This window comes from Salvelinus fontinalis, chromosome 31 (assembly GCF_029448725.1).
Source record: "Salvelinus fontinalis isolate EN_2023a chromosome 31, ASM2944872v1, whole genome shotgun sequence".
NCBI classification, from domain to species: domain Eukaryota; kingdom Metazoa; phylum Chordata; class Actinopteri; order Salmoniformes; family Salmonidae; genus Salvelinus; species Salvelinus fontinalis.
Window position 1 is genome coordinate 44576652 of NC_074695.1, and position 16877 is coordinate 44593528.

The 16877-nt window shown below is 44.8% G+C and overlaps 1 protein-coding gene across 2 annotated transcripts in view; it reads left to right on the forward strand.

Moving 5' to 3' along the window:
• The window catches only part of cacnb3a (calcium channel, voltage-dependent, beta 3a), a 30024-nt gene extending 13236 nt beyond the window's left edge, over positions 1-16788 (forward strand). Inside the window, exons 3-15 of one of the 2 annotated variants that reach the window (XM_055892889.1) lie at positions 1504-1623; positions 1751-1873; positions 2139-2248; positions 2468-2544; positions 2681-2700; positions 2827-2904; positions 4468-4526; positions 4946-5046; positions 5396-5547; positions 5997-6092; positions 6189-6359; positions 6804-6849; positions 12594-12687. In XM_055892889.1, the coding sequence (XP_055748864.1) occupies positions 1504-1623; positions 1751-1873; positions 2139-2248; positions 2468-2544; positions 2681-2700; positions 2827-2904; positions 4468-4526; positions 4946-5046; positions 5396-5547; positions 5997-6092; positions 6189-6359; positions 6804-6849; positions 12594-12604 (1164 nt within the window). In that variant the 3' untranslated portion in view covers positions 12605-12687. Of the gene's footprint in view, positions 1-1503; positions 1624-1750; positions 1874-2138; positions 2249-2467; positions 2545-2680; positions 2701-2826; positions 2905-4467; positions 4527-4945; positions 5047-5395; positions 5548-5996; positions 6093-6188; positions 6360-6803; positions 6850-12593 lie in introns of both variants that reach the window. The other variant, XM_055892888.1, reaches the window with a different exon arrangement.
• The last annotated feature ends 89 nt before the right edge of the window (positions 16789-16877 follow it).

The following is a 16877-nucleotide window of genomic DNA, read 5'->3' on the forward strand; positions in this document are numbered from 1 at the left end:
TGTGTGTGTGTGTGTGTGTGTGTGTGTGTGTGTGTGTGTGTGTGTGTGTGTGTGTGTGTGTGTGTGTGTGTGTGTGTGTGTGTGTGTGTGTGTGTGTGTGTGTGTGTGTACATCAGCACAGGGAGGTTCATAAAGCCCCGGAGTGTTTTCTCTCCTCCCCTCAGCCCCCCCCCCCCCCTTCTCTATCTCTCTATCCACCCCTTTCTCTCTCTGCTCAAACTCTGTTCCCCTGTCTGCCTGGCTTTGTTCGCTGTAGTGTTGACAGAATCAGGGCTGAGTTTCTTCAGAGGAGCCCAATATAGGGGAGCAGAGATTTACTGTACTCCGCCCAGACTGCGCCAAGCACAACACTTCTGTCTCTCTCCCCTCTGTTGAGGAGTACAAATATCATCTTTTTTTTTCTCTCTCCCTTTTCTGTATTTGGCAAAGGATTTTCCTTTTGCCCATGTATCCCTATCGTGGTTGATAGTTTTAATAACTCTTACAGCCTCGTGGTTTCCCGCATTAATCCGGTGAATCGTTTGACATCATTTGATGAATAGCCTACTAGACAGCACCTGTGCAGGACCATTAGCTACTCTGACCGAATAATGCGTCTTAATGCCAGCAAGGCGTTTGTTTATCGACGCTATGAAGTCGTTGTCTTCATCCCCTTCTCTCACAATGCCATTGTGTTCCGCAGACTGGATCCCGGGGCGGGTCCTCGTATTAGGCCACTCAATTATTAACGAGATGTATAGACGGTATGTTTTACTAACAAGCAGAAGTCCATAGAGGATATGCAGGGAGGATAAGGGATGTGTGTGTGTGCTGCACTGCATTGTTGGGGGATGAGGGGGGCAGAAGAGAGAGGAGGCCACCATATCCTTTGTGCTATATTTGGTGTACCAAGCAGAGAGCTAGTGTGGGGGAGAGGAAGCAGGAGACAAAGTGGATGATGATGAAGAGAGTAATCTCAAAGAAAGAGAAAATATGATGTGTTAGAGTGTGTGTATATGGCCTCCAGTATGACACAACAGAAGAATAGGTTTCAGTGTGCAGGCTATTTTCTGTGTGATCTGTGACTGTCACCACGCCACTCTTTAGATAACAGCAGGAAAGTGATGTAGCAGGTTGTGTGTGTGTGTGTGTGTGTGTGTGTGTGTGTGTGTGTGTGTGTGTGTGTGTGTGTGTGTGTGTGTGTGTGTGTGTGTGTGTGTGTGTGTGTGTGTGTGTGTGTGTGTGTGTGTGTGTGTGTGTGTGTGTGTGTGTGTGCGTGCGTGTGGGTGAGTGAATCTGGGTGTGCAGGCGTGTGCATACCCGTGTGTGTGAAAGAGAGAGGCTGCCTTCGTGTACTGTTCTTCAGGCTCTTACCTCACCTCAGACCCCTGTCCTGAAATCAACCACCACCACCTCTATATTTGTCTCACAACCAATACAAGTAAATGTAAAAATATGTTGTATTGTCACATACACCAGACAGGTGCAGTGAAATGTGTTTTTATGTACCCTCTCCCTCTCCAGGGGTCGGCTGATTCGTACACCAGTAGACCGTCGGATTCCGACCTGTCAGCAGAGGAGGACCGCGAGGCGTATCGGCGTGAAGCCGAGCGCCAGGCCCAGCTCCAGCTCGACAGAGCTAAGGTGTGTTTTCTTATGAAACACACACACACACACACACACATACTCACAGATGAACGCACGCACGGACGCACACACACACACTATTGGTAACACTAACTGAAATGTTGTTTGTTTTCTGTCCCTGCAGTCTAAACCTGTAGCGTTTGCGGTGAAGACCAACGTGGCTTTCTGTGGGGCTCTGGATGAGGACTGTCCCGTTCAAGGAGCTGCAATCAACTTCGAAGCCAAAGACTTCCTGCACATCAAGGAGGTGAGGAACTGTGGAGCGAGGACAATACTCACTCTTCTCACCCCTCTCCCCTCTGTTCCCCATGGAAACAACAGCAGCTGTGGAAAGCATCCACACGGTCGTCCCACGTAATTATGTTCCTTGCGTTAGCTATTATCCGATTTGTATCGTGCTGTGTTAGGTGATATTGAGACATATTGTTCGTTGTATTTCCAGAAGTAGCTACAATAATGACCTGGATCAAGCAGTGCCCATGGTGTAATGTTGAGTTATGTTGTTGTAACAGAAGTACAACAATGATTGGTGGATTGGTCGTCTGGTGAAGGAGGGGGCGGACATTACCTTCATCCCCAGCCCTTTACGCCTGGAGGCTATGAGACTCAAACACGAGCAAAGGTGAACCAACATGTCCTGATGTTGGGAAGAATTTGGGACATTAAGGGAATATTCGGGGGCCTAATTTCATATTGTAACGTATCCTCGAACTAACATTGAACTGGGCTTCTTTATAATTAGCCCTCAACACAATAACCATAACCATAACGGTAACCTCAAACCCCAGCTATGACCGGTGCTGTAACCAGTCACCTTTGTTCTGAAATGTCTGTTGTGCAGGAAAAGAAGGGGGAACTCTTCCTCCAGTCTGGGTGACATGGTGTCTGGGAGCTGGAGGACAACGCCGCCATCTGGTGGTGAGTATAAGCATTACACCCTCCGACCTTTTTCTCAGGAATCGAATACTGTCTTATAAATTCAACCTTGGTTTTTCTTCTCACTCACTGATATAATATCTTATGTCACTGATTGTACTGTTCTCGTTTTCAAAAGACAAACCGAAGCAAAAGCAGGTACGTTTTTATGTCGTCTTCTATAAAAAAAAACATGACCCTGTTTTAAAAGGTGAAACCGACAGGAACTTTGATTGACACGCTCGCTGTCTTTCTCTTGGTCTCTTTCTCTCTTGGTTCACACAGGAACACATTCCTCCATATGACGTGGTCCCGTCTATGCGGCCGGTGGTCTTAGTGGGGCCGTCACTGAAGGGGTATGAGGTAAGTGTCTCTCGCTCTCTCTCCGTTCTAGTAAGGTCAAGAACAATGTTTCTACTAGGGGAAGGCAACCTTTGTCAACCTTTGGTCCTTCTACTTTGGAAGATTGAATTACACTTGTAAATGGCGGTCGGCTAAGCTAACCATCTGAAGGAGCGGTTGGTTGAGAAACACTGTCCTAGAACCAGTCAAGAACCGCCTCTTGTCTGCTCCATCTAGTGATAGTGATTCACATTTCTCTCTCGGCTCCACAGCTGAATAATAACATCCCACTCAGTGGAATGAACACCAAGCATGGCTAATTCAATGATCTATTTTTAGATGCTTCTTTCATCTGGGGTTCAGTTTCAATGAATTTCAAAGTACACTGAGTGTACAAAACATTAGTACACCTGCTCTTTCCATGACATAGACTGGACAGGTGCCTCCAGGGGAAAGATATGATCCCTTATTGATGTCACCTGTTAAATCCACTTCCATCAGTGTAGATGAATGGGAGGAGACGGGTTAAAGAAGGATTTCTTTTAACCCTTGAGACAATTGAGACATGGATTGTGTATGTGTGCCATTCAGAGGGTGAATGGGCAAGACAAAAGACTGAAGTGCCTTTGAACGGGGTATTGTAGTAGGTGCCGGGCGCACCGGTTTGAGTCATGAACTACGCTGCAGGGTTCTTCACGCTCAACAGTTTCCCGTGTGTATCAAGAATGGTCCACCACCCAAAGGACATCCAGCCAACAGCAGGTCAGTGGTTGAAAACGGGACATAGGAGGCTGACACGAATTGTGCAGAGCAACAGACGGGCTACAGTTAGTCAACTGACAGTCCTTTACAACATTGGTGCCCAAAGATCCATAAAAGAAGGCACAACTCATTGTACCCAGACACGAATGGGCTTTGGCAGCCGACGACCTTACAGAGTTCCCACTTCTTTGAGCAAAAAAACAAGAAACTGCGATTGCAGTGGGCTAAAGAACAAAAACACTGGACACTGGAGAATTGGAAAAACATTACCTGGTCTGATGAATCCCCGGTTCCTGCTGTTTCACGCTGATGGGAGGACTAGGGTATGGAGAAAAGCACATCAGTACATGCATCCGTCATGCAGCGTGTCAACATTGCAGGCTGGTGGTGGTGGTGTGATGGTGTGGGGTGTGTTTTCATGGCACATATTGGGCACCTTGATAAAAGTGGAGCAACGTTTGAATGCCACAGGATATCTGAACATCATCGCCAATCAAGTGCATCCCTTCATGGCAGCAGTATATCCATCTGCTAATAGATTTTTTTCAGCAGGATAATGCCCCATGCCACAAGGCTATGGGGGGGGATTGTGCAACTCAATATTAGGAAGGTGCTCTTAATGTTGTGTACACTCAGTGTATGCTTCTTTAGGAAATATTATTTCGCACACACTTGTTTATTGTCTTGCCAAGTGTGCATTTTGATGCTGGGGGCTTAGAAGTATGGTGGTACAGTTTTACGTTTCTTTCACTGATGCTGAGATAGTTTGATTGACAATGATATGTATCCAAGATCTCTTTGTCTTTCTCTACCCTCTCTCAGGTGACAGATATGATGCAGAAAGCTCTGTTTGACTTCCTGAAACACAGGTTCGACGGACGGTTAGTACTGTATATACAGGCATCCTGATTGATTGTCAGCTGCACATTAAAGTAGCTAGTTGTTTATTTACATTTGAGTCAATCAGCAGACGCTCTTATCTGGAGCGACTTACAGGAGCAATTAGGGTTAAGTGCCTTGCTCAAGGGCACAGACAGATTGTTCACCTTATCGGATTGGAATTTGAACCGACGACCTTTCGGTTACTGGCCCAACGCTCTTAACCGCTAGGCTACCTTTCTCTTTTATGTACATCTATGACACAGGTGTTCTTTTGATTGCTCGCCCTCTGTTTGATCTCTTTCTGAACCTCCATTGCATTCATCACTGTGATCTTTTGTCTGTAGCGTGTATTAGCAGTGTATTTGTAGTGAGTGTTATTTATTGTGTGTTTATCCTGTTTTGTTTCTGACACCTGCAGAATCTCCATCACACGCGTTACGGCAGACCTTTCTCTTGCCAAGAGATCTGTGCTCAACAAGAGGCCCATCATGGAGAGATCCAATGCTCGCTCCAGCCTGGGTGAGTACACACACACACACACACACACACGAGTGGAGTCTGCTGAGGGGAGGACGGCTCATAATAATGGCTGGACTGGAGTGAATGGAACGGCATCAAACCATGTGTTTGATATATTTGATACCATTCCACTCATTCCGCTCCAGCCATTACCATGGGCCCGTCCTCCCCAAATAAGGTGCCACCAACCTCCTGTGACACACACATGCACGCACACACACACACACACACATTCCCTTTAACATACACATTTGTTCATGTAAACACTATTAAGTGTGTAAGCATCCAAAGTTCATGGATTGATCTCTAGGTCAGATACTGTAATGTTATGTATCTCTCTCCCCTACAGCCGAGGTCCAGAGTGAGATAGAGAGGATATTTGAGCTGGCCAAAACCCTCCAGCTGGTGGTTCTGGATGCAGACACCATCAACCACCCAGCCCAGCTAGCCAAGACTTCCCTGGCCCCTATCATCGTCTACGTCAAAGTGTCCTCGCCAAAGGTACATAGCTAGACAACCTCACTTCGTACATGTCCTGCAGATGTAGTGTGAGTGGACTTATATGAAGATGTCTTTTCATCGTTTGAATTTCTCTTCTTTATGAAGCCTTTATAAAGCCTTCTTTATAAAGCTACCCTCTCTCCCTGTCTCTTTCCTTCTCTCTTTCCCTCGCTCTCTCTCTTGCTTACCCCCCCTTTTTTTTCTCTCCTCCCCTTTTTCTGTCTCTCCCCCCCTTTTTCTCTCTCTCCTCCCCTTGTTATCTCTCTCCTCTCCTTTTTCTGTCTCTCCTCCCCTTTTTCTGTCTCTCCTCTCCCTTTTCTCTCTCCCCTCCCCTTTTTCTCTCTCTCCTCCCCTTGTTATCTCTCTCCTCCCCTTTTTCTCTCTCTCTCCCCCCCTTTTTCTCTCTATCTCCTCCCCCTTTTCTGTCTCTCCTCCCCTCTCTCTCTCAGGTGCTCCAGAGGCTGATCAAGTCCCGGGGGAAGTCTCAGAGCAAACACCTGAACGTGCAGATGATGGCCGGGGACAAACTGTCTCAATGCCCCCCTGTACGTGGACACCCCATCATACAGTACTATTCACAGCTACTATTACAATTCCACCAACTGTCTGAAATGAATCTCCCTCCCACTGTTACTTCATAGGAGATGTTTGATGTCATTTTGGATGAGAACCAATTGGAGGATGCGTGTGAGCACTTGGCTGAATACCTAGAGATCTACTGGCGCGCCACTCATCTTCCCGACACCACCCCCATCAACCCGCTATTAGAGCAGAACCTCATGACCCCGCCCTCAGCCAACTCTAGCCTACAGGTGAGATGCTGCTATGTGGATGGAGGAGGGAAGGTGCAGGGGAACAGAGACAATTGGAGATGGGAGAATGGAAAGAGGACAGAAAATGGGATAGTGAGGTTTTTGTAGGGCAGTGTTTCTTCATCCTGGTCCTGGGGAGCCAAAGGGGCGCACATTTTGGTTTTTGCATTACACACCTGATTCAAATCGTCAAAGATGATGAGTTGATCGTTCGAATCAGCTGTGTAGTGTTAGGGCAATAACAAAAATGTGCTCCCCTTTGAGTCCACAGGACCAGGATGATGGGACACTGCTTAAGTGGGAGGGGAAGGGGAGGGGGTTGTTTATGTGGTTGTTGTGTGTTGCATCTGTCCTTACAGTACTATACCAGATTCCCTCTATCCCCTTTCTCATGTCTGTCTGTTTGTCCGTCTTCTCACTCATCCCTGCTTAACGTTTTTGCAGTTTTCTGAAACACAGGAATTAATTGAAAGATCGCTTACCACACGGGGTGAGTAGGAGGGTTTATGTATGTACATTACTTCTCCACCCGATAACCCCTACCACCCCTTAACCCCCCACCACCACCCCACCCCTCTACACCAACCACACTTGGTGGAATAAGATCAACCGATGTGTCTTATTTCCCTCTCACACAATAAACCCCCCCCCCCCCCCACACACACACACACAAGCCACTGATACCTACAGATTGTAGACCTCTTCCCATCTCTTATCCACCTGCCACCTCACAGTCCCTGCATATTTGATTGACACTGTGCTACAAACTTCAAAGATTATATGATGAAATCCAGAAAGCAGCAGCAGGTTCAGGGCTTGATATAGAAAAAGTCATGTAACAGGCTATATGAATGTAATGAAGTCTGCTAAATGGCATACCCGGGTAACTGCCAAGGTAAAAGGAAACACCAACACAAAGTGTCTTAATAGGGGGTTGGGCCACCACGAGCCAGAACAGCTTCAATGTACCTTGACATAGGTTCTACAAGTATCTGGACCTCTATTGGAGGGATGCGACAGCATTCATCCATGAGAAAGACCATCATTTGGTGTTTTGTTGATGGTGGTGGAAAACACTGTCTCAGGCGCTGCTCCAGAATCTCCCATAAGTGTTCAATTGGGTTGAGATCTGGTGACTGAGACACACAGACGTACGCTCCCTTTAAGACCCCTTTAAAAAAACCTTTAAGACCCCTCTTTCAAAGTCACCGAGATCTATTCTAGCCATGGAAGCCAAAATAATGGGCAACTGGGCATTTTTATACATGACCCTAAGCATGATGGGAGTTTAATTGCTTAATTAACTCTTTTGAAGCACTTGCTTCATTGAAGCACTTGCTTTCAATATACTTTGTATCCCTCATTTACTCATGTGTTTCCATTATTTTGGCAGTTACCTGTACGCTATAATGCACAGTGGATGTATTATAAATCTGCAGTAAACAAATGGAGCCGTACCATGACCATACTCATGCTTTGTGAATGGCACACTCTCTCACGCTGGCACAGAATGCTACCCTGAATGAAACTTTTGGTGCGCATAAAATTATTGAAATGATTGTCAAATTGAAGCACGACGAAACAATGCATAAACAATGTAATGGTTGAGATTGCTCCGGTGGAAAGGGTAGTGTTAAGAAGTGATCTCAATGTGATTGGTTCAGAAGATTAAAAAAAAAAATGCAAACCATGCCAATTTACGTTAACAGTGTTCTTAACACTGTGATGGCATGTTATCCATTTAACTGTTACACTGTCATTGGTGGTATATCCTGTAGAGGAGTGCCAATTTTAGGAGATTCGGAGCTCAAGAATTTCACTGTACCCTGTAATTACATCTGCAACCCTATACATGTGACTATTAAACTCTCTAATCTAATCAGTTAGTCTTACTGTGCCATCAGAAAGTATTCAGATCCCTTGACTTTTTTCACATTTTGTCACGTTACAGCCTTTTATTCCGAAATGGATCAAATGAATCATCAATCTACACACATACCCCATAATGACAAAAAGAAAACAGGTTTTTAGAAAAAACAGAAATACCTTATTTACATATGTTTTCAGACCCTTTGCTATGAGACTCGAAATTGAGCTCAGGTGCATCCTGTTTCCATTGATCATCCTTGAGATGTTTCTACAACTTGATTGGAGTCCACCGGTGGTAAATTCAATTGATAGGACAGGAACACACCTGTCTCTATAAAGTCCCACAGTTGACAGTGCATGTCAGAGCAAAAACCAAGCCATGGGGTCAAAGGAATTGTCAGTAGAGCTCTGAGACAAGATTGTGTCAAGGCACAGATATGGGGACGGGTACCAAAACATTTCTGCAGCATTGAAGGCCCCCAAGAACACAGTGCCCTCCATTGTTCTTAAATAGAAGAAGTTTAAAACCACCAAGACTCTTCCTAGAGCTGGCCGCCCAGCCAAACTGAGCAAATAGGGGAGAAGGGCCTTGGTCAGTGAGGTAACCAAGAACCGATGGTCACTCTGACAGCCCGCTTTGAGTTTTCCAAAAGCCATCTAAAGGACAGACCATAAGAAACAAGACTCTCTGGTCTGATGAAACCAAGATTGAACTCTTTGGCCTGAATGCCATGCATCACATCTGGAGGAAACCTGTCACCATCCCTACGGTGAAGCATGGTGGTGGCAGCATCATGCAATGGGGATGTTTTTCATTGGCAGGGACTGGGAGACTAGCCAGGATCGAGGAAAGATGAATGGAGCAAAGTTGTTTTATTTCACCTTTATTTAACCCGGTAGGCCAGTTGAGAACAAGTTTTAATTTACAACTGCGACCTGGCCAAGATAGAGCAAAGCTGTGCGACACAAACAACACAGAGTTACATATGGGATAAACAAACGTATAGTCATTAACACAATAGAAAAATCTACATACAGTATGTGCAAATGTAGTAAGATTGGGGAAGTAAGGTAATAAATAGGCCATAGTGGCGAAATAATTACAATTTAGCAATTAAACACTTGAGTGATAGATGCGCAGAAGATGAATGTGCAAGTAGAGATACTGGAGTGCAAAGGAGCAACAACAAAAAATAACAACATGGGGATGAGGTAGTTGGGTGGGCTATTTACAGATGGGCTATGTACAGGTGCAATGATCGGTAAGCTGCTCTGACAGATGCATAAAGTTAGTGAGGGAGATATAAGTCTCCAGCTTCAGTGATTTTTGCAATTTGTTCCAGTCATTGGCAGCAGAGAACTGGAAGGAAAGGGAGACAAAGGAGAAGTTAGCTTTGGGGGTGACCAGTGAAATATACCTGCTGGTGCGTGTGCTACGGGTGGGTGCTGCTATGGTGACCAGTGAGCTGATATAAGGTGGGGGTTTACCTAGCAAAGACTTATAGATGTCCTGGAGCCAGAGGGTTTGGCGACAAATATGAAGCGAGGGCCAGCTAACGAGAGCGTACAGGTCGCAGTGGTGGGTAGTTTATGTGGCTTTGGTGACAAAACGGATGGCACTGTGAGACTACACCCAGTTTGCTGAGTAGAGTGTTAGAGGCTATTTTGTAAATGATCGGTAGGATGGTCAGTTTTACAAGGGTATGTTTGGCAGTGAAGGATGCTTTGTTGCGAAATAGGAAGCCGATTCTAGATTTAATTTTGGATTGGAGATGCTTAACGTGAGCCTGGAAGGAGAGTTTACAGTCTAGTCAGACACCTAGGTATTTGTAGTTGTCCACATATTCTAAGTCACAACTGTCTAGAGTAGTGATGCTAGACGGGCGGGTGGGTGAGGGCAGCGATCGGTTGAAGAGCATGCATTTAGTTTTGCTTGCATTTAAGAGCAGTTGGAGGCCACGGAAGGAGTGTTGTATGGCATTGAAGCTCGTCTGGAGGTTTGTTAACACAGTGTCCGAAGATGGGCCAAAAGTATACACAATGGTGTCGTCTGCGTAGAGGTGGAATCAGAGAATCACCAGCAGCAAGAGTGACATCATTGATGTATACAGAGAAAAGAGTCGGCCCTGAGAATTTAACCCTGTGGCACCCCCATAGAGACTGCCAGAGGTCGGGACAACATGCCCTCCGATTTGACACACTGAACTCAATCTGAGAAGTAGTTGGTGAACCAGGTGAGGCAGTCATTTGAGAAACCAAGGCTATTGAGTCTGCCGATAAGAATGCTGTGATTGACAGAGTCGAAAGCCTTGGCCAGGTTGATGAATACGGCTGCACAGTATTGTCTTATATCGATGGCAGTTATGATATCGTTTAGGACCTTGAGCGTGGCTGAGGTGCACCCATGACCTGCTCGGAAACCAGATTGCATAGTGGAGAAGGTACCGTGGGATTCAAAATGTTCGGTGATCTGTTTGTTAACTTGGCTTTCGAGGACTTTAGAAGGCAGGGCGGGATGGATATAGGTCTGTAACAGTTTGGGTCTAGAGTGTCACCCTCTTTGAAGAGGGGGATGACCGTGGCAGCTTTCCAATCTTTAGGGATCTCAGACGATATGAAAGAGAGGTTGAACAGATTAGTAATAGGGGTTGCAACAATTGCGGTGGATAATTTCAGAAAGATAGGGTCCAGATTGTCTAGCCCAGCTGATTTGTAGGGGTCCAGATTTTGCAACTCTTTCAGAACATCAGCTATCTGGATTTGGTTGAAGGAGAAATGGGGGAGGCTTGGGCAAGTTGCTGTGGGGGGTGCAGAGCTGTTGACCGGGGTAGGGGTAGCCAGGTGGAAAGCATGGCCAGCCGTAGAAAAATGCTTATTGAAATTCTCAATTATTGTAGAGTTATCAGTGGTGACTGTGTTTCCTAGCGACAGTGCAGTGGGCAGCTGGGAGGAGGTGCTCTTATTCTCCATGTACTTTACAGTGCCCTATAACTTTTTGGAGTTTGTGCTACAGGATGCACATTTCTGTTTGAAAAAGCTAGCCTTTGCTTTCCTAACTGCCTGTTTATATTGGTTCCTAACTTCCCTGAAAAGTTGAAGATCGCGGGGGCTATTCGATGCTAATGCAGTATGCCACAGGATGTTTTTGTGCTGGTCAAGGGCAGTCAGGTCTGGAGTGAACCAAGGGCTATATCTGTTCTTAGTTCTAAAAAAAATTGAATGGGGCATGCTTATTTAAGATGGTGAGGAAAGCATTTTTAAAGAATAACCAGGCATCCTCAACTGACGGAATGAGGTCAATATCCTTCCAGGATACCCGGGCCAGGTCGATTAGAAAGGCCTGCTCACTGAAGTGTTTTAGGGAGCGTTTGACAGTGATGAGTGGTGGTTGTTTGACCGCGGACCCATTACGGTCGCAGGCAATGAGGCAATGATTGCTGAGATCCTGGTTGAAGACAGCAGAGGTGTATTTAGAGTGCAGGTTGGTCAGGAAGATATATATGAGGGTGCCCGTGTTTACAGATTTGGGGTTGTACCTGGTGGGTCCCATGATAATTTGTGTGAGATTGAGGGCATCTAGCTTAGATTGTAGGACAGCCGGGGTGTTAAGCATATCACAGTTTAGGTCACCTTACAGTTCAAACTCTGAAAAAAAAGTACAGAGAGATCCTTGATTAAAACTTGTTCCAGAGTGCTCAGGAACCTCAGACTGGGGCGAAGGTTCACCTTCCAACAGGACAACGACCCTAAGCACACAGCCAAGACAACACAGGAGTGGCTTCAGGACAAGTCTCTGAATGTCCTTGAGTGGCCCAGCCAGAGCCCGGACTTGAACCTGATCGAACATCTCTGGAGAGACCTGAAAATAGCTGTGTAGTGACGCTCCCCATCCAACCTGACAGAGCTTGACAGAATCTGCAGAGAAGAATGGGAGAAACTCCTCAAATACAGGTGTGCCAAGCTTGTAGCGTCATACCTAAGAAGACACAAGGCTGTAATCGCTGCCAAAGGTGCTTCAACAGAGTACTGAGGAAAGGGTCTGAATACTTATGTAAAATTGATATTTCAGTTTTATTTGTATTAAATGTGCAAAAATGTGATTAATGAGGGGGGGAAACTATTTAATCCATTTTAGAATAAGGCTGTAATGGAACAAAATGTGGAAAAAGTCAAGGGGTCTGAATACTTTCCGAACGCACTGAATGTGTGATGTGTGCCCACGTGTGGTAGCTTTAACCATTTGTCTTTAGTGTGATGAGGATAGTAAAAAGAGCAGGTTACTTTAGGAATCTGTCTCAGATACTGTAATGGAGATCTTTTTTTATTATCTCCATCCCCCTCCCCCTCTCCAACACCAAACCCCAGACCCAGAATAAGAACCAGCCCCCAGCGCAGCACAGCAGTGTGGGGGTGGAAGGTGAGGAGGTGGAGGCCCACTCCCCTCTGGAGCAGGACAGCCTGATGCCGTCTGAAGAAGGCTGCGACTCCCTGTCCCGCGGCCTCCTTGGGGGCCCACACCTCCGGGGGGACGAGGAGGACGAGGAGCTGGTGGAGGAATTAGAAGAGGAACTAGATGAGGAGGATGAGTTTGAGTCCCCTTGCCACGCCCAAACTTACAGGGACAGGTACCCCCCTCACCGTGGTCACCGCGGTGGCGTCCACAGCACCAACGGGCATGAATCACAGGACAGGCTGCTCCAGCGCGATGCCCAGCAGGGGCACAACCAGCGCAACAACTGCCAACGCAGCCGCCCCTGGCCCCGAGACAACTACTGACATTTCTAACGTACCCTTGAACCGAGACAACTACTGACATCTCTAGCGCACCCCTGGCCCCAAGACAACTACTGACATCTCTAATGTACCCCTGGCCCCAAGACAACTACTGATATTTCTAATGTACCCCTGGCCCCGAGACAACTACTGACATTTCTAGCGTACCCCTGGCCCCAAGACAACTACTGACATCTCTAATGTACCTCTGGCCCCGAGACAACTACTCACATCTCTAACGTACCCCTGGCCCCAAGACAACTACTGACATCTCTAGCGTACCCCTGGCCCCAAGACAACTACTGACATCTCTAACGTACCCCTGGCCCCAAGACAACTACTGACATCTCTAGCGTACCCCTGGCCCCAAGACAACTACTGACATCTCTAGCGTACCCCTGGCCCCAAGACAACTACTGACATCTCTAACGTACCCCTGGCCCAAAGACAACTACTGACATCTCTAACGTACCCCTGACCCCAAGACAACTAGCTATACCCAAACTACAACTTTTGGCCACAAGACACCCACTTGTACACAATAAGTGTGCTCCTTGTCCCCAACCACTCACCCCAACTATGGAAACAATGTAGTACCAATTGTCCCCATAACAATTACTGACTGCTGTGCACATTACCACCTTCTACAATCACACACTTCCAGGCTTACGGTTTTACTCATTCTGATTAGCTGGGGTCATGTTAATCAGATAAAAGGCTATACGTCAACAGGGCTACTCACCTCCACAATAGCAAGCTATAACTACTGGCTGTAGGTCAAGTCAAATTTTAAGATTCTTTGCATAAGGTTTCTCTATTGTAGAATGACACATTTACTGGCCTTAAATCCCTAAGACGTTTATGTATCTTTATTATTGCATGTATGATTATTTTAGGACTATTTGCACATTATGGTCAGAACAGGAACCATAGGCTCTTTCTGGATAAACAAAAGTAGGAATGTCTACATTTTACTTATCTGCTATGGGAAATAGTAATGCATCCGAATATATATTGTACATATTGAATGGGCACCTGGTTATAATCAACTTGGTCTCAGAGCATTTAGTATTATTCTGTATGTAAATCCTGGACACTTAATTAAGTGTATGTTTCAAATGGTATGTACTAATTTGTGAATGTCAATCAGCCATTTCATATGATGTGTCAATTACAATTCATATGATATGTTACAAATCTGCAAAATGTACAATATGTTGAGAATTTGCTAAACGTACAATATGTTACGAAATTTGCTATACGTATAATATGTTACAAATTCCAATTAGTTGTGGCTAAGGTTAGCTACACTAGGGGTTAGGGTTAGGAGATAGGTTAACGGGTTAGGGGAAGGGTTAGCTGGAAGAGTTAAGATATGGCTTATTGTTCAAGGAAGGGTTAGTTAAGTAGTTGCAAAGTAGCTAAAAAGTAGTAGTTGATAATTAGCTAAAATTGTCAGTGATGAGATTCACGCAACCTTTGGGTTGCTAGACATTTGCGTTAAACGCCCACTCATCCACTCCGCTCAATCACTCAATCATCATCGTTTTTTGCCTTTAGTAACCTTCTGTCTTATGTAACCATACCAATCATAACATACTAATTTGAGTGTCCCGGATTTACATTGACTATGTTATGTCTAGTCTATGAGACCAGGCTGTTATAAGTATTTATATTTTGGGGTTTATTTACTTTTGTCAGTATGGACTTCTTCCTGTTTTCAGTTCAGATAGTTTTTACTGAGAAGATGCTGAATGTTTTGGGGGAGGCACAGGTACGCAGGCCTCTATACGGTTATCTGTATGTTAGTGCCGTAAAGCTGCAGTATATTCACATATCTTGTTTCTGTCATTACACATATCACACAGAATATCACCATGAGTTATGAAGGGAATGTAACACATCAATATTACTCTTAACACACACACACAGGCAAGCAAACATCCGTGGAGGCTGCTGAGGGGAGGACGGCTCATAATAATGGCTGGAACCGAGCAAATGGAATGGCATCAAACACATGGGAACATTAAGGTGCCACCAACCTCCTGTGGCACACAGAGGCACATGCAAGCACACACACACACATTCAGGCATCAAAAAAATGCAATATCGCATGCTTTTTTTTTACGACTCCAGCTGCCCCTAGTGGTGGGCTGATCTCATTCCTTCCTCTGATTGTCCTCCAGTTGTGTAGCACATTTGCTATTGTAGCATCCGCACAACATCCCTTACACCCCCCACTTATATGAGTCTCCAAACACCAGGCAAGAGAGAGAGAGCACTTCATACCAAGCACAACCTATTCAGGCTGTTTGGAAGTGTTTGTCAGACACGTTCAGCACATAGCATCTCCTCTGAACCCCTTTGTTTTAACCGTCTCTATACTCTATGTGTACTGCAGTTTTACTGTCAACCTCACGAAGCAGATCCTCAAGTCTACCTATACCGGAAGGTTTTTGATCCAACCAATCACTTATTCGTGCTCAACTGATCACTTCATTCATTGGCTAATCATGTGGGGAACTTGTGATGTGGTCTCCTGGATTTCGAAAGGACTCACAGCTATAGCAACTGTGACATGATACCATATACCTGCGTGGTTAGTCTATGAACCGATCAGTTGGGCATATTGTGGAACAAAGATCTGCATGAACAGGGTCCCTGCAGACCAAGTCTGGGGACTAACTGGTCTACTGCTTCCATGTCTAACAGGCAACTTTATAGTGTTCTGTATTATTTGAAAAATCACAGCATGATTGAAAAAAATAAGAAAATAATTCTATGCAAGTGTTGCATGAAACCTGATTGTTTCTTTTTGCAGTTCTTCTACACTTTTAATGCATCGATTCTGATTCTCCTTGTTATTTCTTAGTAATATTCTTGTCGACGATTCTGTTTGTAAAAAGGCCTCTGAGTTACAAATTAACCATTTAAAAAGCAGAATGCATCTCAAATATGGAGTAACCTGACTATAACGGAGAATAATGAAACATAGATTAAAATTACAACATTAATGAATAAGGAGTTGTGTGGGTACAGGTGCCGACACTTGTATTCACTAGAAACGGAAAAGGGAAAACTGTTGAGTATTTTCTTCCCCCCCAGAATTCTCTCTCTTAACGATACAAACAAAAAGGCAGACATTTTTTTATTTTTTATTGCACAAAATGTTTTACTTTAGAATGTGTTCTATTGAGCAGTTTGGATTGGCTCTGAAGCTATTTATTCCCACCCGTTCCTCGACGACCTATCAGAGAGGGATTGAGCGATTTGCTAAATGCAGCCTTGCATGTTTTAGCTCACTTAGAGATTTTCACTGTACTTTGGAGGAATATGACTTTCAAAGCGGACCAATGTAGTAATTGACAATGAAAAAGTTTTTTCGATTTATGAAGCACAATTTATACAAGGGTTATAGTTTAGTTTCCTGTCTTATATTCTGTATGCAATACAAAGCTTAACATTGAAAGAGTTAAAACGCCTTAACCCATCTGGACTTCCTCTTTTTGTGTAAGTAGAAAAAAAAACATTGCACTAATTTAGTTTTTTGATGGTTGCTTTGTAATGCAATAACTGCACTAAATTATAACCATGTATTATCTATTCACCGGACTCAATCACAGTGTGCTAGCGTGACCCGACGCTCCTTTCCTCAATTTCTGAGACAAAAAAAAATGTAAAAAAAAAAAGAGATTTCCTGCCTGTCGCTGTATAGAATGCTTTCTATTTAAGAATATATTAGTAAAAATGCTAAGTGAAATAAACATTACATTTTATGTACTTTTAATGCTGCCATTGTCATGTGCTTTCTTGAACGTTGTAGCTCTTAGGACAGCAATCTTGTCAATCGAATCCAGGGAATTGATATCAGAACCT